Source organism: Bos indicus, chromosome 5, assembly GCF_029378745.1.
Source record: "Bos indicus isolate NIAB-ARS_2022 breed Sahiwal x Tharparkar chromosome 5, NIAB-ARS_B.indTharparkar_mat_pri_1.0, whole genome shotgun sequence".
Lineage (NCBI taxonomy): Eukaryota > Metazoa > Chordata > Mammalia > Artiodactyla > Bovidae > Bos > Bos indicus.
Window position 1 is genome coordinate 28,719,575 of NC_091764.1, and position 22,365 is coordinate 28,741,939.

A 22,365-nucleotide genomic window follows, 5' to 3' on the forward strand; every position below is an offset into this window, starting at 1 on the left:
GTGATGTTTTCAATTAGCAGTGTTTTAATGAGATTTGTAGGCTGTAAGAGCTAATCCTGTAATGTAGGAAAAAAACTGAGAAAGCAGGGCTATATCTGGCAAATCTCCTGAGGTAGGGCTTTGCTGATTCTGATTTCTTTGATTAAACTTTTAATATCTTACAAGCTCCCTGGAAGTAAATTTGATTCTGATATTGGTCAGATTCTTTTCAGCTTCTAAAAATAAGTAAAGCTTCTAGACAGATTTTGAAATAAAAAGTTTTTAGTGACCAAGTTAAAGGAAGATAACACATTGCTTATAGAAGGAAATAAGTGGTAACTGGCAAATTATTCAGCAAAGTAGAAATGAGGGAAATTCAAAGATTTGGAGGGAGAAAAGAAATTAGCTTCATTTGGGGGGAAACTTTGAGATGTACTTGATAAATGACAACAATTCAAACCTCTGATCTCTCCTAACTGTGCTGAAGAATGGTTTATTCCCAGAAGCAATTCTTAAAGGGCTTAAAGAAACTTAAGCCCAGTACTGAGATCTGGGAAAAAAGTTCTAGAAACACTATTCCTAAGGAAAGACTGTTGGATGATCAGCCTCTCTTTCACAGACAGCATCAGCATAAAATCCACTTGTGGTGGATTTATCTAGCTCACTTCTGTTTTGAGGTCAGTCAACAGTCTCTGTTCCAGGTTTGAAGTTCAGATTTGAAGTTCCAGAGGCGTAGAGTTAAGCTACTGAGGGCAGAGTTGTATATAGAACACCTACTGTAAACGTACTAGGCCCTTTTGAGTTACATAATCTTTATTTTTAAATAATTCATTTATGCTTCCTCAAGTATTAGTCATACTTTAAGGGCAATGAACTGGAATGTAGAAAAACAGTAGGTGTTTGTAGAATAGTAAGATTTGTTGATGTGCAGAAAGAGAAATTTAGATGATAATGATGCTTTTTGCTCTAAGAGAATCTTATCTATACCGTGTTTATTACTATCTCTTCCACCTGAAAGAGGGCCCAGAACATAGTAGGTGCTCAAAGACTAGTGAAAGTTGCTCAGTTGTGTCCTACTTTTTGTGACCCCATGGACTATACAGTCCGTGGGATTCTCCTGGCCAGAATACAGGAGTGAGTAGCCTTTCCCTTCTCCAGGGGATCTTCTCAACCCAGGGATCAAACCAAGGTCTCCCGCATTGCAGGCAGATTCTTTACCAGCTGAGTCAAAGACTATTGGATGAATAAATGAAGGGGAAAAAAAAGTTTTAAAGAAATTTACTAATTCAGTGTCAAGGTGAGTGGTTTCTCTCCAGTAGTGGTGATGGAGTTGCACAGGTCTGAACAGACTCCCTTACCCTTAGTGCTGATGTTTCAAGATGGCTTGCTGAGGTCCTCTGTAAAGTCGAGTCTTGGTGCAGAAAGTTGGTCATGCTAGATGACACTGAGATCAAACCCTTTACTTTGGCTTAGACTGGGCACTAAGTAGTTAAACTCACCAAACTCTCCCCACCAGTTCAGATTTAGCTGGCGTGGGATAGGGCCTGGAAGGGAGTTTTAAAAGCTCCCCAGGAGATTCTTAATATTCAGCTAAGGTTGAGAGCTAGTGATGTTCATATGCCTTCCGTACAGACCTTTGATTTAGTAATGCAGTCTACAAATGTGACAGAAGATGACTTGAAAACTATCTTATATTTCCAATATTTTTTTCTGACTTACAAAGCAAGATTTGGACTACAATTTTTAAGATATCTTCAGTGTGAATATGTTGGCTGTTAGATTTAGCAGCATCCTTAGTTGCTTTATATGGGAGAGTTATGTATTATCTGAGTTAAAAAATGAGAGAGAGTGAAAGAGCCAAAAGTGACCCAATAAGGATGAGTTGAAAGAAGAATGATTTTTCTGTTGAGTACGATCTGTTTACTCTCTGTGGGTATTTGTTTAAACAAATTTAATTTAATTTGTTTATTAAAGTAGATAATATAGTATTTTTGGTTTACTCCCAAGCAGTTAGACGAGAGTTGTTTTTTAAATAGAGCTATTCTAAGAAAGGTTGATTTAATATCTTCCTGTATATAAACACCACTACTATTAAGTTTTATTGTAAAGAATTCTTTAGAAACATTGGAACAAGGGCATTTTCCTTTCTTTATCTTATTGGCTTAACAAAAGAAAAAAGAAAGTGAAAGTGAAGTCGCTCAGTCGTGTCCAACTCTTTGCGACCCTGGGGACTGCAGCCCACCAGGCTCCTCTGTCCATGGGATTCTCCAGGCAAGAATACTGGAGTGGGTTGCCATTTCCTTCTCCAGGGGATCTTCCCGATCTTGCAGGCAGACGCAGGCAGATGCTTTAACCTCTGAGCCACCAGATTTCTCATGGATCTGAGGATTGATTGTGCAGATCTGCCTCGTGTGGTGTCAGCTGAGGTTCTGTGGTCATGTAGGGGCCTGGGCTGGAACATCACAGTCTAATGCTAGGTTCTTCGGGACCCTGGGATGGCTGCATTAGCACCACCACTACCACATCCTACATCCCCACCCCTACACCCTGCCCCATAGCCTCAGGGTCTCTCTCTCCACTAGCCACTCCCTGTGATCTCTCCAGCAGGATGGTGGTGATGGTTTAGTCATTAAGTTGTGTCCGATTCTTGCGACCCAGTGGACTATAGCCAGCCAGGTACCTCTGTCCGTTGGATTCTCCAGGCAAGAATACTGGAGTAGGTTGCCATTTCCTCTTCCAGGGGATCTTCCTGACCCAGGAATTGAACCTGGGTCTCCTGCATTGGAGGTAGATTCTTTACTCACTGAGCTACAAGGGAAGTCCAGCAGGGTAGGCAGACTTCTTATATAGACCAAGTATAACCAATAAATAAAAGCAGGGAAGGCAGACTTCTGATTTATTTATTGATTGTGCTAGGTCTACCTTGCTGCGGGCTTTCTTTAGTCGTGGTGAATGGGGGCCACTCTCCGTTGTCATAAACGGGCTTCTGTGTGGCAGCACGGGCTCTCGGGCAGGTGTGCTCAGTAGTTGAGGCTCCAGGGCTCTAGAGCACGGGCTCCGTAGTTGTGGCACGTGGGCTTATTAATAGTTGTTCCATGGCGTGTGGAATTCCTGGACCAGGGATTGAACCTGTGTCTCCTCCATTGGCAGGCGGATTCTTACCCACTGTACCACCAGGGAAATCTGGTAGACTTCTTACCTGGCGATTCAGGGTTCCCCACAGTAGAAAAATGAAAGCTGACAGTCTTAAAGATTGGCTCCTAAGCCAGAGCTGGCACACAGCTATTTCCTATACGTTGCCTGCTGCTGCTGCTGCTGCTGTCGCTTCAGTCGTGTCCAACTCTGTGCGACCCCATAGACGGCAGCCCATCAGTCTCCCCCGTCCCTGGGATTCTCCAGGCAAGAATACTGGAGTGGGTTGCCATTTCCTTCTCCAATGCCTGAAAGTGAAAAGTGAAAGTGAAGTCGCTCAGTCGTGTCCGACTCTTCTCGACCCCATGGACTGCAGCCTACCAGGCTCCTCCATCCATGGGATTTTCCAGGCAAGAGTACTGGAGTGGGGTGCCATTGCCTTCTCCGATATATTGCCTATGTTAGAGCAAATTACTAGCTCGGATTCAAGGTGTAAGGAAGCCATTGAAGGGTGTGAATACCAGGAGATACCCATCATCAGAGACCATTTCAGGAGATTAGTTACTAAAGGGACATTTAGCAGCCTAATTAAGAGATCTCATGCAATTTTACTGGTTTATAAAACTTATTGGAAAAGACTTTTAAAATTAAAAATTGTAAAATTAAAAATTAAATTAAAGAATTGGAAAAGACTCTGATGCTGGGAGGGATTGGGGGCAGGAGGAGAAGGGGACAACAGAGGATGAGATGGCTGGATGGCATCACTGACTTGATGGACGTGAGTCTCAGTGAACTCTGGGAGTTGGTGATGGACAGGGAGGCCTGGCGTGCTGTGATTCATGGAGTCGCAAAGAGTTGGACACGACTGAGCAACTGATCTGATCTGATAAAACTTAAGGCTATACTTGGGTTATTTAGATTTTACTTATTTTCATTTTTTTCACCAAACTGTTTCAGGAATTGCCTTGTTACAGTTAGATAAGAACTGTCTAGCCACTGTTTAGCTAAAAGTGAGATATAAATGAAAAGAGCTTAGTAAGTTGTAGACTGATTAGGGGAAAGTGAGTACAGAATGGGGAATAATGTCAAATTTTATATTAGAAAAATTAATAGTTTTCCAGCAAATTTGGAAAACTCAGCAGTGGCCATGGCACTGGAAGAGGTCAGTTTTCATTCCAATCCCAAAGAAAGTTCAAATTACTGTACAATTGCACTTATTTCACATGCTAGCAAGATTTAGCTCAAAATCCTTCAAGTTAGGCTTCAGCAGTACTTGAACTGAGAACTTCCAAATGTACAAGCTGGATTTAGAAAAGGTAGAGGAACCAGAGATCAAATTGCCAACATCTACTGGATCATAGAAAAAGCAAAGCAATTCCAAAAAAAAATCTGCTTCTGCTTCATTGACTACGCTGAAGATTTTGACTGTGTGGATCACAACAAACTGTGGAATATTCTTGAAGAGATGGGAATGCCAGACCACCTTACCTGCCTCCTGAGAAACCTGTATGCAGGACTAGAAGTAATGTTAGAACTGGACATGGAACAACAGACTGGTTCAAAATTGGGAAAGGAGTATTACTCGTCAAGGTTGTATGTTGTCATCCTGTGTATTTAACTTATTTGCAGAGTACATCATACAAAATGCTGGGCTGGATGACTCACAAGCTGGAATCAATGTTGCCAGGGGAAATATCAACAACCTCAGATAAGCAGATACCACTTTAATGGCAGAAAGTGCAGAGGAACTAAGCCTCTTGATGAAGGTGAAAGAGGAGAGTGAAAAAGCTGGTTTAAAACTCAACATTGAAAAAACTAAGATCATGGCATCCGGTCCTGTCACTTCATGGCAAAGAGGTGGGAAAAATGGAAACTGTAAGAGTTCATTTTCCTGGGCTCCAAAATCACTGCAGATGGTGACTGCAGTCAGGCAAATTGAAAGGCCCTTCCTCCTGAGCTTCCCTGGTGGCTCAGATGGTAAAGAATCTGCCTGTAGTGTGGGAGACCCAGGTTTGATCCTTGGGTCGGGAAGATCCCCTGGAGAAGGGAATGGCAGCCCACTCCAGTATGCTTGCCTGGAAAATCCCATGGACAGATGAGCCTGGCAGGCTACAGTCCATGGGGTCACAAAGACTTGGACACGACTGAGCAACTAACACTTTCGTTTTCTCTTTCTTCCTGGGAAGAAAAGCGATGACAAACCTAGATAGCATATTAAAAAGCAGAGATATCACTTTATCGAGAAAGGTCCATATAGTCAAAACTATAGTTTTTCCATTAGTGATGTATGGATGTGAGAGTTGTACCATAAACAAGGCTGAGTGCTGAAGAATTGCTGCTTTTGAACTGTGGTGCTGGAGGACTCTTGAGAGTCCCTTGGACTGCAAGGAGATCAAATCAGTCAGTCCTAAAGGAAGTCAGTCTTGAATATTCATTGGAAGGACTGATGCTAAAGCTGAAGCTCCAATACTTTGGCCACCTGATGTGAAGAACCAGCTCATTGGAAAAGACCCTGATTATGGGAAAGATTGAGGGCAAGAGGAGAGAGGAGGCAACAGAGGATGAGATGGTTGGATGGCATGGACATGAGTTTGTGCAAACTCAGGGAGATAGTGAAGGACAAGGAAGCCTGGCATGCTGTAGTTCATGGGGTGGCAAAGAATTGAACATGACTTAACGTCTGTACAACAGCAAAAGAGATACCATTTATTGACTGCTCTTGGGCTTCCCAGGTGGCACTAGTGGTAAAGAGCCCACCTGTCAATGCAAGAGACAAAAGAGAAATATGTTTGACCCCTGGGTCGGGAAGATCCCCCAGAGGAGGGCATGGCAACCCACTCCAGTTTGCTTGCCTGGAGAATCCCATGGACAGAGGAGCCTGGCGGGCTACACTCCACAGGGTTGCAGAGTCAGACTGAAGCGACTTAGCACTGAAACATAAAAGTCCAAAAGAAAGAAAAATATAGGAAAGAAGAAAAATTATTTTATTTTAAAAGTTGATATGTAGTTTTTAGTACTTAGAATAGTCTGTCTGACACTGCTGCTGCTAAGTCGCTTCAGTCGTGTCCGACTCTGCGACCCCATAGGCGGCAGCCCACCAGGCTCCCCGTCCCTGGGATTCTCCAGGCAAGAACACTGGAGTGGGTTGCCATTTCCTTCTCCAATGCATGAAAGTGAAAAGTGAAAGTGAAGTTGCTCAGTCGTGTCTGACTCTAGCGACCCCATGGACTGCAGCCTACCAGGCTCCTCTGTCCATGGGATTTTCCAGGAAGAGTACAGGAGTGAGGTGCCATTGACACTAGTAGATACTTAATAAACATTTGAATGAATGACTGAAGTTTTCTTTTTAAAGAGGGAGTTATCAATACTTCAGGAAACATGTTCTACTTGCTAGCTAGTTCATACATAGTTTAGCAGTAGAAGAGTGTGTTCCAAGTAGAATTCATTAGAATCATCTTTGGCCAAAAGAAAGTGTAGATTTTGTTTAAGAACTGAAACTCTTTTTATGTCTTTTATGAAGAATATAATTTTTAGGAATCATCTATGTTAGGGAAAACTATACTGATGAGTTTTTGGATTTGCTATAAAGAAAATTTAGCGTGCCTTGATGGTATCTCTTTATTATGGTTTGTGTAGTACTTGTTTTGTCATGGCAAGTACACAGAGGTAAAAATGAAAAATACGCAAAGGTAAAAATGGGAAATTGTAAAAATATGTAGGATGGTTTATAAGCCAGTTGGTCTAGCCAGTATACAGGCTTTATAGTTATTTGGTCATTGCTTTCTGTAGCAGATGATACAGAGTAATATGCTTTGGACTCTAATAGCAGTGAACTTGTGATATTTCTTCTTCTAGAGGGCACTATATGCTGTATAGCCTTTTCTAATAACACATAGCCTTTCTAGGCCTAACCCAATCAGCTTCTAAAACTTGAGCAGGCTCAAGACATTTCATCCTTTTAGAATAATAAAACCATTTAATTGATCTTGTGATTTATCTTTGATTGGCTTAATTTGATGTTTAAAATCAGGCCAACTCTGAACTGATCAGTCCTAAACTGATCATTGAATCTCTTGGTAGACCTAACAAGATTTCTTTGCTTCAAACATCATTGCCTTGACTTACTCTTCAAACAACATGATGTTAGATCCCCTCATTTATTCTCATCTATTTCCTTAGATTTTTAAAGTCTTTTTAAAGTTCCACATTCAGAGCTAAGCACAGTTTTCAAGTGTAGGCAGTTTGCATAGAGCAGAAGGCCATTTCCCTCCTCAGCCTTTACTTTTAATGAAACATGATTATCAGCATTTTGGGCAGCCATAGCACATTTTGTCTCACTGAAATAGATTTTTTTAAGTCCTAGTCTTTCTCACATATACTGGGCCATTTTGTTGATGTTAATTCTAAGTGCATGACTTTATATTTATCCTTATTCAAGTTTATCCTGTTAGATTTAGCCTTCTATTCCAGCCACTTAGGATTACTTTAAAAGTTGATTTTATCATATATGATATTGCTTTCCCATCACAGATTCCTGTCTTTTGCATATTTGATCGTCATCCAAGTCATTTCTTTATAAAAACTGTTGCAGAGGACAGGTTTCCCTGAGGTCCTGTGGAGTATCACTAAACCTTCTTCCAGACTTACTCTCACTGTAGGTGCAGTTTGCATATAGTAGTTATCTTAACCACTTAACTTACAGAATTCATATTTTTCACCTTCAACAAAGATCTCAAGAGAGACTATTTTATACATTGCTGAAATCCAGAAATATTTATGTTTATAGCATTCCTTTGTCCAACCACATTTGAAAAGGAAACTGAGATAGTTTGGTTATGGTTTCTAGCGATCCTTGATGCTTTGCCTGAATACTCATAAACTTTTAACTGGCTTCCCTGGTGGCTCAGTGGCAAACAATCCTACTTGCAGTGCAGGAGACGCAGGTTCAATTCCTGAGTTTGAAAGATCTCCTGGACAAGGAAATGGTAACCCACTCCAGTATTCTTGCCAGGCAAATCTCATGGATAGAGGAGCCTGGCAGGCTGCAGTCCCTGGGGTCTCGAAGAGTCAGACACGACTGAACAGTTGGGCATTCTTTTAATAACTGTTTCTGTAGGCTTGCCTTGGATTTCATATCAGATCACTGTGGTGTAAGTGTGGTGTATACTCTCTTTTCATGTTGAAAATTGCTACTACAGACATAAAAAGCTAATGTGATGTTTGGCATTATCAGAACCAGGAGATTTGTCTGAGTTTACATACTGAGTGTCACCTACAGATCTCATCTTCTCATTCTCTAATTTTCCTGGTATACAGTTTCATCCAGGTATATAATTTCATTCCTGGCACTTTTTGATAGTCTCCTTATGTATTGTGATCCATTAATCCCATACTTGGTCTTCTTTTTCTATTCTTAAGGTGGTGTTTCTTTACAGAAAAGATAGAAGAAAAACCAGGGATCGAGATGTTCTCCTGTCTCTTTTTTATATTAATTATGTGTCATATACAACAAAAAGTGGACCTCTGCTTTCCCTTACCTTTTTCTGCAGGTCTCAGCAGTCTGTGAACTCAAGCTTGTTCCTTTTATATATTGTTGCCACTTTTTAAAAAATAGTTTTTCCCTTTTATATATATATTTTTTTTCTTGTGCATGTCCTTCTAATTCTGTGTTGATTGGTGAGCTTTCCACCCACTCTGTGTAGATACTGCCCTTCTTCTTCCCCTCCATCTCAGATAGCGTGGGATTGGCAGATTTCATTTTTGAGGACTTTTTTTTCATCTCAGACCATGAGCTTGGATCCCGTCTTCTTCACTGTTTGAACCCTGCTCTTAACTGTGTTCCTTATTCTTCTTCCAGCTTACCTGGCTTGGTTGCTTTCATTTGAGGCTCCCAGCACTTCCTCTTTTGCAATCCGTTTCTCTTTCTTGGTCAACTTAGATTCAGAATTATAGTTCTTATCTCTTCTGCTGTCTGGATGATAAACAACTAGCCAGGCAGGTTTTTTTGTTGTTGTTGTTGTTTTTACCACATATGCTACTTTTTAGTTGAAAAATTTTCACCAGTTGTTCAGGTAGCAAACATCTTTTATCACTTGTGACAGAGGGCTCTTACAAGAAAGTTAGCTGATTTCACCATTACTCAGTAGTTAGGGCATCTCACTGGCTTCATAGTAAAACTTTCAGGGCCATCTCTCCTTGCAAGGTGTCCTCCCTTATCTGCCCTTCCATCCTTCCCATACATCCAAGGAAATCATTCTGCTGTCCTCTCCTCTTTAAAAGTGTCATAGCCAGTTATTTTGGAGAAGGCAATGGCACCCCACTCCAGTACTCTTGCCTGGAAAATCCCATAGATGGAGGAGCCTGGTGGGCTGCAGTCTTTGGGGTCGCTGAGAGTCAGACACGGCTGAGAGACTTCACTTTCACTTTTCACTTTCATGCATTGGAGAAGGAAATGGCAACCCACTCCAGTGTTCTTGCCTGGAGAATCCCAGGGACGGGGGAGCCTGGTGGGCTGACATCTATGGGGTCACACAGAGTCGGACACGACTAAAGCGACTTAGCAGCAGCAGCAGCCAGTTATTTACTGGATACTTTTTTCCTTTTTATTTATTTATTTATTTTTACTTTTTTTCTTTTGAAGCTGACCTCAGGGTGTATAGTCTTTTCAGTTCTTGTCCTTTCATGCTGTAACTAACATAGGAATACTGGCATGTTTTCTTTCATATTTTCTTTTCATCATGATGGAGTCTAAAGTATTATAAATAGGGAAGTTAGCCGTTCATGGCATCTTATTGTCCCAAGTTAGTTTCTAATTTCCTTAGTTGCTATGGACACCTTTCTGTTTACCTTTCTTACCCAAGGTAGAGCTCACCAAACCTCTTCCTCTCTTTGCTCCAGGCTCTCTAGAAGAGGGTTCAGGAACTGGCAGGGCTGAGGGAGAAGGTTAAACTGTAGGTGTGCACTAGTAGAGACCATTCGGAGGCTGCCTTATCTCAAAAGGGTAATTTATACTTCAGGGGACCATGAAGCAGCTCTTCATGGAATCCCAGTTACAAACAGGAAAGATCATACCTGATACTGTTTCTGTTCCTCAGTGACTTCCAATCAGATGCTTTCTGCTAGGCCTCTACACTCAGGGGTGGTTTTTTACTTAGTGGCACACATTTTTAACATGCAATCAACTTTAGCAAGTAAGGTTTCTGTATCCTTACATTTAATCAGCGATACTATGAAATGTTGAGAATTCAAAAATGATCAGAATATATTAGGACTGGAATATTCTGGAGAATGCAGGCAAATAAACAAAGATATAAATCATGTCAACAAGTATTTCAACACACCAAGGAGAAGTTATTCCCTTTAAACAGCTCATGTTTCATTGGAATGAATTAAGTATATGAGGCAGAGAAGACAATAAAATGCTAAATTGGTAACAACCACTTAGAGTTCACTAGAGTTGGTTTTCCAAAGCTGCACTCAGTCAGAGAAGGAACAGACTTCTGTATTTCAAAATTGTTTCCTGCTGAATTGTTATTGTTGTGGGATAAGTGGGGGCCTAGAGCTGTGTTTATCAGTGACCTTTAGCCTTCACTTCTAAGAATGTGGAGCTGAATGGATTCTTGCTCCCACAGCAGAGTAAAAGCAGCTCAGTGTGGCAAGAACATGAGTGATTGTATTCAAGGATTTTAGATTTAAAAATCTCTAATGAGAGAGTATTTGGTTTGGCTGTACTGTTTTGAGTTGATTTTAGGGGTAGCAGTTTTCGAATTCTAGCCTCATTGACAGCCCTTTGCTTAGTCACGAGGGGCTAATGTGTAATGTATAATGTGTAATGCCGCATTATACTGAGAAGACTAGAAACTATTGTTATATATTAACCTTACTAGGCACTGATAACTTGAGAGGAACAAAACAACACAACCACCCTATGTTCATAGTTTTTCAGCTGTTGCTATGTTGCAAAATCTGATTGGCCTTGATTCTTGGTAATCATCAGTCATCTTTCAAGAAATCATCAGGTATGATGCATTTGGGGATGATAAGGCAGCTAAGTTTTCTGAAGACTGACGTCATGTTTCTTAATTTTGCTTTATTTTCCATACTGTTTGCTGTGGGAGCTTCCTCATTTTCCCGAGAAGAAGAACTGGGACAGAGTACTTTTCTAGAAACCCCAGTGCTTCTACGTTTTATATTATCATCTCAAGGGTACCATAGTACATCTCACCTGACAAATTAATATGGACAGAAAGGATTCCTTGCCTTCTCCACCCTTAACACCATGGCGTGAACAAGGCACACACACCTCCAGACCAGAGGAAAAGCAAAGCACACTTTGTTTTTCTTGCCTTTGAAATTATTTTTAGCTGTAAGAAACCTGTGTTTCATGAATACTGGTTTGCATCTCGGCTTCCTGGATTCAACTCATAATGCATATAGCCTTGCTAAACATTAGATGTCAGTTGAAAGAGAAATTTCCTTCTTTTCTAACCCTCCCTTTTCTTCTTTAGCATTTGTACCATCAAATTTCTATTATACTATGTGTATTCTTGGATCTTGCTTGTTTTATATTCCAGTAAGACTTATGATGTTTATGTGATTTGCATGATTATAGTCATTTTTCTATAAATGATTATTTTTGCCTGAATGTAATAATTTTATAATCTAATGTTTGGGAATAATGGAGGCTGCTGAGGGATATAGGTACACATAAGGAATTGCCTTTTCATCTGTGCTTAGTAAAGTTGATATTGATCTCTTTTTTATAATATAAGCATAATATTTAAATTATAGGTAAAAGTTTGAGTGTATTTCATTTTGAATGTGGAGAATGTTGATAAGTCACTGCATCCCTGACCTCTAACCTTTTAGTTTCAAGGGTTTACATTATGTGTCTTTTACCTTTCTTTTATATGTGCAAGTACACTGTGGCCTATACATATTTTTCTATTAAGAAAACTTTATTATAGAAAATTTCAAACATATATTAAGAAAATAATGATTTTGTACATATCTTCTTGTACACATCCCCCAGCTTTAAATATTTCGTATTATGACTCTTTTATAGATTCTTTACTACCAGCACCACCTGGGAAGCCCCTACCATTTCATCCTCTACTTACTCTTTTTTTTTTTTTTTAGTAAAATTTATATACGTTAAAATGAATTTCAGCTGTACTTTACAACTATGTAATCCATATACCGAACATAACATAGAACACTTTTATAGTCTAGAAAGTTCACTGGTATACCTTCACAGTTGATCCCTACCCTGGTAGGAAGTCACTGTACTTTTAAATTTTGCTTGTTTTAAAACATCATATATCATCCATTATATTGATATATTCTTTTTTCTGATTTCTTTGGTTGAATATCGCATCTGTGAGATTGAACCATGTTGTTGAATTCCTTGTTTTGCTGAGTAGTATTATATGAGTATACTGCAGTTTGTATTAATATATCCATTTTCTTAGTTATGAACATTTGGATTCCTTCCAGATTTTGCTTGTATGCTATGGATATCTATGTGTAAGTCTTTGGCTGTTCTTATACTTTCATTTCTCTTGAATAAATACCTATGGGTAGAATTGCTGGATCAAGGGGCCAATGCATGTTTACTCTTGTAAGAGACTGCCTACCATTTTTCTAAAGTGGTTTCATCATTTTACATTCCTACTGGCAAAGGATGAGAGTTCTAGTTGCTCCACATCCTTGCCAATACTTGGGTTCTCCTTCCTCTTCATTTTAGCTGTTCTAGTGAGTGTATGTACATAGTCTTTAAATTAAAATACATTTTATTTTGAGAATTTTGTGGCATGTCTTGAGATAATAGAAAATGTTCTTTAATTTGATTCAGCTCTTAAAATCCTTTTAAAGTTTGATCTGTACTGAATGCTGATCACAACAGTTGATCTCCAGGGCCCAGGATATTGTTTCTCACTAACCATGGCTAGAGGTTCTAAGGGAAAATTATTGGTAATCTTTTACACCCATTTTAGCCCCTTATTATTTCCGAAATACTTTCTTGTATGTTTATTCTTGACAGCAGATGTGGTTCCCATTTTATAGATGAAGCGATGAACACTCAAAAGAACTTGCCTAAGATTTGCCCAAGGGTTTTAGAGACTGAAACCCAGGACTTCTAACTTGGTCCCTTACTGTTTAGGACATCAGAAGGAGTTCAGTTCAGTTCAGTCACGTCCAACTCTTTGCCACCCCGTGAATCGCAGCACGCCAGGCCTCCTTGTCCATCACCAACTCCCAGAGTCTACCCAAACTCATGTCCATCGAGTCGGTGATGCCATCCAGCCATCTCATCCTCTGTCGTCCCCTTCTCCTCCTGCCCCCAATCCCTCCCAGTATCAGGGTCTTTTCCGATGAGTCAGCTCTTCACATGAGGTGGCCAAAGTATTGGAGTTTCAGCTTCAATATCAGTCCTTCCAGTGAACACCCAGAACTGATCTCCTTTAGGATGGACTGGTTGGATCTCCTTGCAGTCCAAGGGACTCTCAAGAGTCTTCTCCAACACCACAGTTCAAAAGCATCAATTCTTCGGCGCTCAGCTTTCTTCACAGTCCAACTCTCACATCCATACATGACCACTGGAAAAACCATAGCCTTGACTAGACGGACCTTTGTTGGCAAAGTAAAGGAGTAACATACTAGAATTCATCAGATATGTGTGTTTGCATATAAGAAGCTTTTTCTTGGAGGAGTTTGCTGGTAGGGATATCTCCATGTTAGTTGTATTCCATGGAGTGTGAGCTGACCTTGAAATATGTACTGGTCATTGATTTGTGCTTTTCATTTGGTTTCTTGGAATTTTGATTCTTGTTTAAATCCTTACAGTAGATGAGCTGATGTGCTTATAAAAATACTGTAGTTTGCCTTTCTGAGAACAAATACATCACTGAGAGTTCTAATTTGACATTTTGGAACCCTGCATACAGTTTTCAGAGCCGTTTTAGGAACCCCTGTCTGTGATTTCTAGAAACGCTCTTTGGACACTTAAGTGATTTTTAGCAGTGAATGTCTGTCACTGCCCACATTGTTGGGGTCAGAGGGATATCCCAGCAGGTCACCTGAGCTGGATGGTTAGAAAGAAACTTCACGGTGAGTAATGTTTATGGTTTTTGAAAGCAAACTGCAGTTAAAGGTTTCAGTATAAATCTGCTTTTACACCATTGTCAGATGTTAAAGTAAGGCATTTGTTTTATTTTAGTGATGTCCTTGCACTGCCCATTTTTAAGCAAGAAGAATCAAGTTTGCCTCCAGATAATGAGAATAAAATCCTCCCTTTTCAATATGTGCTTTGTGCTGCCACCTCTCCAGCAGTGAAACTCCATGATGAAACTCTGACGTATCTCAATCAAGGTTAGATGTGGTCTTACTCATTAGTATTATTCATAGACCTACTGGATTTGTGATATTTAATTAGGTACACTTATGTGTAAAAAACTATACCTTTCTAGTGTGACCTATGAAAGTCAAAAACTTACTTTAGAAATTTGAGTTTCAGTGTTGTATTTGATAAATATTCCTGGTTTCCTTCTTCTACCTGCCCATGTTTGGTTCTAACCTTCCCTTTTCTAATCCCTGTTCCCTGAACATCTGTTTGTTACTGTCTGAGAAGTCTTACTGTATCCAGCTCTTCTATTTACCAGTTGTGTGACCTTGGACAAGTTGATTAGACTCTACATTTCAGTTTCCTTATATGTGAAACTGAAATTGATAATACCTTAGAGAGTTGTATCAATTAAGTGATATAATTTATGAAAAACATTTAGCATTGTGCTTAGCATATAGTAAAGGATTATAGTTATTACTAATAATGTTACACTCTTGTGTATTCAGACAACTGAATTTTATTCTTTTTGAATCTTGGGAAGTTAACCTATGATAAATATAATATATAGTTACTTTTTCCTTCTAGGACAGTCTTATGAAATCCGAATGCTAGACAATAGGAAACTTGGAGAACTTCCAGAAATTAATGGCAAATTGGTGAAGGTAAAAGAAAACAAGTACTGACCCTTTTTGGATTAATATTTTTTCTTTCCTAAGGGGCTTGGTGGTAATCTCTCACCTACTATAGTTTGTTGGCAGAGTGGTAAACTGCTGTGTTATTTCTTAGGGGCCAGAATGAACCCACCTATTCACCTGGATTTTTCAGAGCTGCCGAAAGAGAAAACTTAGCATACCAGGCCTGGAGAGTCTCATGACTCAGTGACGTTCTTTTTGGGTGGAATAAAGTAGCCTCCTTGAGATCTTTAGAGAAGTTCCAGTGTGTCTTTGGATACTTGGTCTAGTAGCAAGGAAACCAGGAGCTACTGTTGATGAATAGCAGTTTTCTTAGTCTGGACTGATAGTAATGAACACAGTATAATTGAGATGGAGGAATCTGGTCAGCTGCTGTAGAAGATGATATAAGAGAGATGTCAACAGGCATGTCCACAGAGTAAGAGTAACAAAAGGAAAGCTGATGGAAGCAGCCCCTGCCTACCCTCAATGTTTACAGGTTGTGTGGTGGGTTAGCAAGCGAGGACTTGGTGAGGATTTCATATACATCTAAAGAACTGAGCCAGACATTGCATGGTAACAGTGGACACATGTATTAATGCTTCCAGTGGGAGTTCTTTATGCCTAGTTACCAATCAGGGCTGATGTTTAAGCCAAGTTTTAGTTATGGTACTAGTTAACTATGAGGATTATATTTGAGCAATTATAAAGTTTGCCTGGAAATATAGAATGGTATGGGTTTTAAAGTAAAACAGGTCTCAAGAAAAATAATTTTAGGTTGTGTCTGGAAGCCAGCTGGGGGTGACTCCTGCTAGTTTTCTTTGTCAGCACTGATTTTTAAGGGATCCTGTTATCATTTGATTTTGTTGCTTCCTTTTAGAGTATATTCCGTGTTGTGTTCCACGACAGACGGCTACAGTACACCGAACATCAGCAGCTGGAGGGCTGGAGGTGGAACCGACCTGGAGATAGAATTCTTGACATAGGTAAGTTAAGAGAATCCATTGCTTAGAAATGCCTTTAACTATGGTCTGTGAATTGGTTTTCTTTACTTGATATTTGCCTTGACTTACAATGCTCCAGGGGCTCAATTAACATGAACTAAGCATAAAATATTACTGGTGTAAAGATTTCAAAATTCAAGTTGAAAGTGTAGACACTTCAGTTCTGTAACAACTGCATCCATTACTAAAGAGTGCTTTTTGTTTTTGTTTTTCAATTTAGTTGTGGTAAAATATACATAACATAAAATTTACCGTTTTAACCATTTTTAAGTATACAGTTCAGTTGCATGAAGTACATGCCCATTGTTGCACAAGCCATCACTACCATCCATCTCTACAATTTTTTTCATCTCGCAAAACTGAAACTCTGTACCCATGAAACAACCATTTCTCATTCCTTCCTCTCCCCAGCCCCTGGCAACCACCATTCTACTTTTTATCTGTATGAATTTAACTGCTGTAGGTGCCTCATATAAATGGAATCATTATTTGTATTTTTGTGCCTGGGTTATTTCAGTCAGCATAACCCTCAAGGTTCATACATACAGTAGCAAGTGTTATAGTTTCCTTCTCTTTGGGAACACTGTATACACTGTTGTGGAAATTAAGTTGGTATAGCCACTGTGGAAAACAGGATGGAGGTTTCTCTGAAAGCTAAAAACAGAACTATCATATGACCTAATATTTCCACTCCTGGGTGTATATCCAAAAGAACCAAAAACACCAATTCAAAAAGATACATGCACCACAGCGTTCATAGCAGCATTGTTTACAGTTGCCAAGATGTGTGCACAACCTAAGTGTCCATCAGCAGTTAAATGGATAAAGAAGATGTGATACACACACACACACACACACACACACACATATACATCCAAGCTCTACAGTGTTAGCCTCTCTTCGTGAATATACTTTTAGTTCTGGCATCTGTCCTTGATCTCTTATTGGTTATTATCTCCTATTGGTAAACATAGTTGCTAAACAGACATAAGTATTACTAATTTTATCTGAGAAAACACTGGTTCTCCTTCAGGTATCTTGATATCCATTTGATAAACTGACTTTAGGATAAATCCAACACAGCTAATAGTGTGGAGTGGGACCCACGTAATGCTTTCTTGTTTGAATCATTGATATTAAAACAGTAGAGAAGTTATAGCACAGTTATAATAACAAATATTAGCTGGCCTTATCCCTCAATTTGAATTATTAATAGCAGTCAGGGAATAATATTTAAATACATGCCATATGGAACAGAAAGTTCTAAAGGCCATTCATTTTCCTCCCCTCTTGAATATAAGTTGTGTCATCCTATTATAGGATTCTTTGATGACTTCATGAGTCAGCTGTTATGTTAAATTTACCCACTTATATTTGTGATGCAGTGTTTTCTGTCTTTATTCGGACACTCTGCTTTATCCTTCTATAACAATCCTCTTAGTTTTTCTCTAGCAGTAACATTGCCCTTAAAACTGTAAGTGAAGCAGATTGTAAATTAAATTTTTCATGACACTAAACCCAGTGCGTAAACTAAATTTATCTTTAAGTAGAATTCTGGCAAATTAAAAGGAAACTACTCATAAATTGTCTTATTTTAAAAACTTTTTAAAGTGGAAAAAAGATGCTCAGAAGGAAAGTACTTAGGTCAATTTTAGCTCTAATTGAACTCTTTTTTGGCAAAAAAAAAAGTTGAGGGTGTATACACAAAAGTCTTGGTAATTCAGGACGAATGATAGAAGAATCGGTGCTTTCTTATTTAAACCCAGTGGCACCCAGAATTGTTCAATGATCACCATTTATTTCTCAGATATCCCAATGTCTGTGGGTATAATCGATCCTAGGGCTAACCCAAACCAACTAAACACAGTGGAGTTCCTGTGGGACCCTGCGAAAAGGACGTCTGTGTTTATTCAGGTAAGACGCTGTGGACAGGGCTCCAGTTTTGCAAAGGATTCAGGTAAGACACTGTGGACAGGGCTCCAGTTTTGAAAAGGATACCTTACCACCAGTTTGGTCCTTAAAGGATAAAAATGTATTAAATTTGAAATCTTTCCAGGGTTGCAACCTGTAAACCCCTAAACAAATGCAGACTTCTCAACATGTGAAAGCAAAGAGGAGTTTCTGAGTTGCTCTTCTAATTTCCCCAATTTATTTATTTGTTTCTCTCAAAAATACTTGCTAATGCATGCATAATATTTTATTCTTGGGATAAACTTACCTAACAGTTGTCTAGCATTGAGATTATCCTCATTTTTCAGTACTACCAAAGAAGTTATTTTGAACATCTTCATAATTAGAATCTGATTTTCATATCTGATTATGTCCTTTGGGTAGACTGCCTGAAAACTCATATTTGTAATAATGATAGCCAGTAGTTTATTGAGTGCTTCTCATCAGATAGTCACTGTGTTAACACTTTTTACCCATGATTTTAAGACTTTCAACAAGAATCCTGTGGAGTAAGAATATTCCTTGAGTCTTAGATAAGTTAATAACTTACCCAGGCAGGTATTTGGTCAACCAGGGCTCCACTATGAAGGTTTGTCAAGATCTTGGACTTTATGCAGTAGCCTAGCAAACAGTTTTCTTCACATTGCTCATGAGCTTTCATATTTACTATTCTCCCAGCATGGATGGTGCCTCTGTTTTCTAAAATCTACCATAAATTTCAGGAAAGTTTCATTAACAGAAACCATTTCTCTTCTATGTTAACTCTGTCTTTTCTGAAATAATTAATGAATTCCTCAGAGCAGCTTTTTGTTAACATTAGACCTGTACAATTACTTTGTTTGCATTTGTAAATCATTGAAGTTTTCCTCATTTCCTCATGAGAGTATAAATTCTTCATGATCAGAAAGAGAGTGTAAGGTTTTTTTGTAGGTGTTTAAAGGTTTTGCTGTTGCCCTAAAATGTTGCTGACTGGTTTGGCTCCTAATAGTACTGAAACCTGGCTGGATGGTATATTCTTTTCAGGTGCATTGTATTAGCACAGAGTTCACCATGAGGAAACATGGTGGTGAGAAGGGAGTGCCATTTCGAGTACAAATTGATACCTTCAAGGAGAATGAGAACGGGGAGTATACTGAGCACTTACACTCAGCCAGCTGCCAGATCAAAGTCTTCAAGGTATTCCTGGGCTTTGCGCTGGTCCTTGGACTTTTTTTCCTTGTCTTTCATTTGCAACATTAGTCACCAAGTGAGAAAGTCAGCTTGTCTCTTTTCAAAAACTATGAAAGCCCAGCCTAAATTGGAGTTACTGAAATAAGTACTGAGCTGCCCAGTAAAGAAGTTTAAATAGGGATGGTGGGAGAAGGGGAACTTGGAAAAGGGATTGTAGGGATATCATATGGATAAATACCTTCTCATTGCAAGATTCATTAACATGAAAGTATTTGGAGCATGACATGAAGTCCCCCTGTACCACTCTTACCCTGACCCCCCAACCTCTCCCCAGAGGTAACCAGTGTCAATAATTTCATATGTATTCTAATTCACTTCTGTGCTCTTATGTACACATGTACATAGATATACACGTATTTTCCTTTCTTTGAAACATAAACAGAATTGTATTGTATGAATTGTTTTGAAGCTTGCTTTTTTCATAACTATGTGCTTTAGAGATTTTTCCATGTCCGAAGCTATAGATCTCGTACTTGCCTTCAATTCCATTACACATTTAAATATCCCATTTTCAGACTTAGATTTAATGATGGATCTTGTCTTTACCTCATTGTATATACCTTTTTGTCTCACAAGTGATTATTCTAAGTTTGTAGAAGTAATGTTGAATCGAAGTGTGAGTACTTGAATTTAAAATGGAGTATTTCTCCTTTCAGCCCAAAGGTGCAGACCGAAAACAAAAAACAGATAGGGAGAAAATGGAGAAACGAACACCTCATGAGAAGGAGAAATACCAACCTTCCTATGAGACGACTATACTCACAGAGGTAAAAGGATTTCTTTGGGTGACAGTTTCAATCAGTACTTTTTACTCTTAAAAGAAATAGCCAATTATTTTGTAATGTACTATTAACCCTTGAATAACACAGGTTTGAACTGCATGGGTCTATTTATACATAGTTTTTTTTTCCCTGCTAAATATGTATTAATATTAAGGGTTCTCTGGTGGCACAGTAGTAAAGAATCCCTCTGCTGACGCAAGAGACTTGGGTTCGATCCCTGGGTCGGGAAGATTCCCCTGGAGGAGGAAATGACTACCCACTCCAGTATTCTTGCCTAGAAAATTCCATGGACAGAGGAGCCTGGCAGGCTACAGTCCATCGGGTTGTGAAGAGTCAAACGTGACAGCACACAGCTGTGGGCTACAGTACTACATGGTTTGCAGTTGAATACAGGGTGCAGATGCAGAGGACTGACTATCAAGTTATACCCAGGTTTTTGACTGTGGAAAAGGAGATGGTGCCCCTAACACCTATATTGCTCAAGGGTCAACTGTATACATATTATCATTACGTTGTATACCTAAACTAATATTATAGATATGTCAGTTATATTTCAATTTAAAAAAAATAGAAGAAACATCACTTCTAGTCTGATCAAAACTTATTTGTCCTCTTAGTTGTGAGGACTTATGAGGAATTAAGATTTACTAATCAAGATGTGCTTTTGAGGGACTTCTCTGCCAGTTCAGTGGTTAAGACTCCATGCTCCTGATTCGGGGGGACAGGTTCAATACCTGATTGGAGAACTAAGATCCTACATGCCGCACAGTATGGCCAAAAAAAAAAGGTGTGCTGTTCGACAAATGAATTTATCTACAAAACAGAAATAGTTACAGATATAGAAAACAAACTTATGTTACCAGGGGATCAGGATCAGGAAGGGAAGGATAAATTGGGAGACTGGGATTGACATATACACACTGTGCTGTGCTGTACTTAGTCGCTCAGTCGTGTCTGACTCTTTGTGACCCATGGACTGTAGCCCACCAGTCCATGGGGATTCTCCAGGCAAGAACACCAGAGTGGGTTGCCATGCCCTTCTCCAGACTTATACATACTACTATATATAAAATAGATAACCGATAAGGACCTACTATATAGCACAGAGAACTTACTCAATACTCTTTAATGGCCTATATGGGAAAAGAATCTAAAAAAAGAGTAGATATATGGTATATGTATAACTGATTCACTTTGCTGTACATCTGAAACTATTATCACATTGTAAATCAACTCTGTGTGTGTGCGCATGTGTGTGAGCATGCTTAGTCTCATCCAACTCTTTTCAACCCCATAGACTGTAGCCCGCCAGGCTCCTCTGTCCATGGAATTTTCCAGGCAAGAATACTGGAGTGTATGACAAAACCAATACAATATTGTAAAGTAATTAGCCTCCAATTAAAATAAATAAATTAAAAAAAAACATGTAGTTGAATTAAAAAAAAAAAAAAAAGAATACTGGAGTGGGTTGCCGTCTCCTCCTCCAGAGTATCTTCCCAACCCAGGAATTGAACCTGCACTCTCTTGCGTCTCCTGCATTGATAGGTGTATTCTTTACCACTGTACCACCTGGGAATCCAAAAAAAAAAAGATGGGCTATTTAAGTAACAGTGTTTTGGTGGAACTCTAGAGTCATGTACTTTCTGCATCTAAATTGCCTTTGTTTTTAGTGTTCTCCATGGCCTGAGATCACATATGTCAATAATTCCCCATCACCTGGCTTCAACAGTTCCCATAGCAGTTTTTCTCTTGGTGAAGGGTAAGTCTAGAAAGTGCAATTAGCTTGTGTTTGTCCTAAAAATATATTATTTCATTATGTCTCCATAAGCAAAATCTTTGCAAATCAGTAAGAACTTCTATTTGGTCAGTCTTTGATGGAATTATATATTAACTGAGGTTTGGATTATTATTATTATTATTCAAAAGAGACTAAGTTTTATGTGGCCTTCCCCCACCCCACCCCATTATTTTACTTATTTATTGGTCATGCCACAAGACTTACAGGATTTAAGTTCCTCAACCAGAGATTGAACCCAGGCCTCTGGACCTCCAGGGAATTCCCTTCTCTCCACTCTTAGAAAATAGCATTATGGTCAGTGTTTAGTGATTTGCGGACTGATTTTCTGGACTTTTCCCTTCTTCCTCTTACTGTTTATCTTGAGGTTATTTCACTTCCTGATTATAGCATGGTCATTGGGAACTGAAACACAGTTGTACAGACACTAAAATCTGTTTGGTTACTTATTTAAAAATGGTCCTAACACCTAATTTAT

The 22,365-nt window shown here is 39.1% G+C and overlaps 1 protein-coding gene across 5 annotated transcripts in view; it reads left to right on the plus strand.

The window, feature by feature from the left end:
• Window positions 1-22,365, plus strand: part of TFCP2 (transcription factor CP2) — a 53,169-nt gene that overhangs the window by 21,461 nt on the left and 9,343 nt on the right. For 3 of the 5 annotated variants that reach the window (XM_019960554.2, XM_019960552.2, XM_019960553.2), the window contains exons 2-8: window positions 14,330-14,481; window positions 15,041-15,117; window positions 16,007-16,112; window positions 17,938-18,044; window positions 19,104-19,256; window positions 19,967-20,077; window positions 21,763-21,851. In XM_019960554.2, the coding sequence (XP_019816113.1) occupies window positions 14,330-14,481; window positions 15,041-15,117; window positions 16,007-16,112; window positions 17,938-18,044; window positions 19,104-19,256; window positions 19,967-20,077; window positions 21,763-21,851 (795 nt within the window). The remainder of the gene's footprint in view (window positions 1-14,329; window positions 14,482-15,040; window positions 15,118-16,006; window positions 16,113-17,937; window positions 18,045-19,103; window positions 19,257-19,966; window positions 20,078-21,762; window positions 21,852-22,365) is intronic. The other 2 variants (XM_019960558.2, XM_019960556.2) reach the window with 1 other exon arrangement.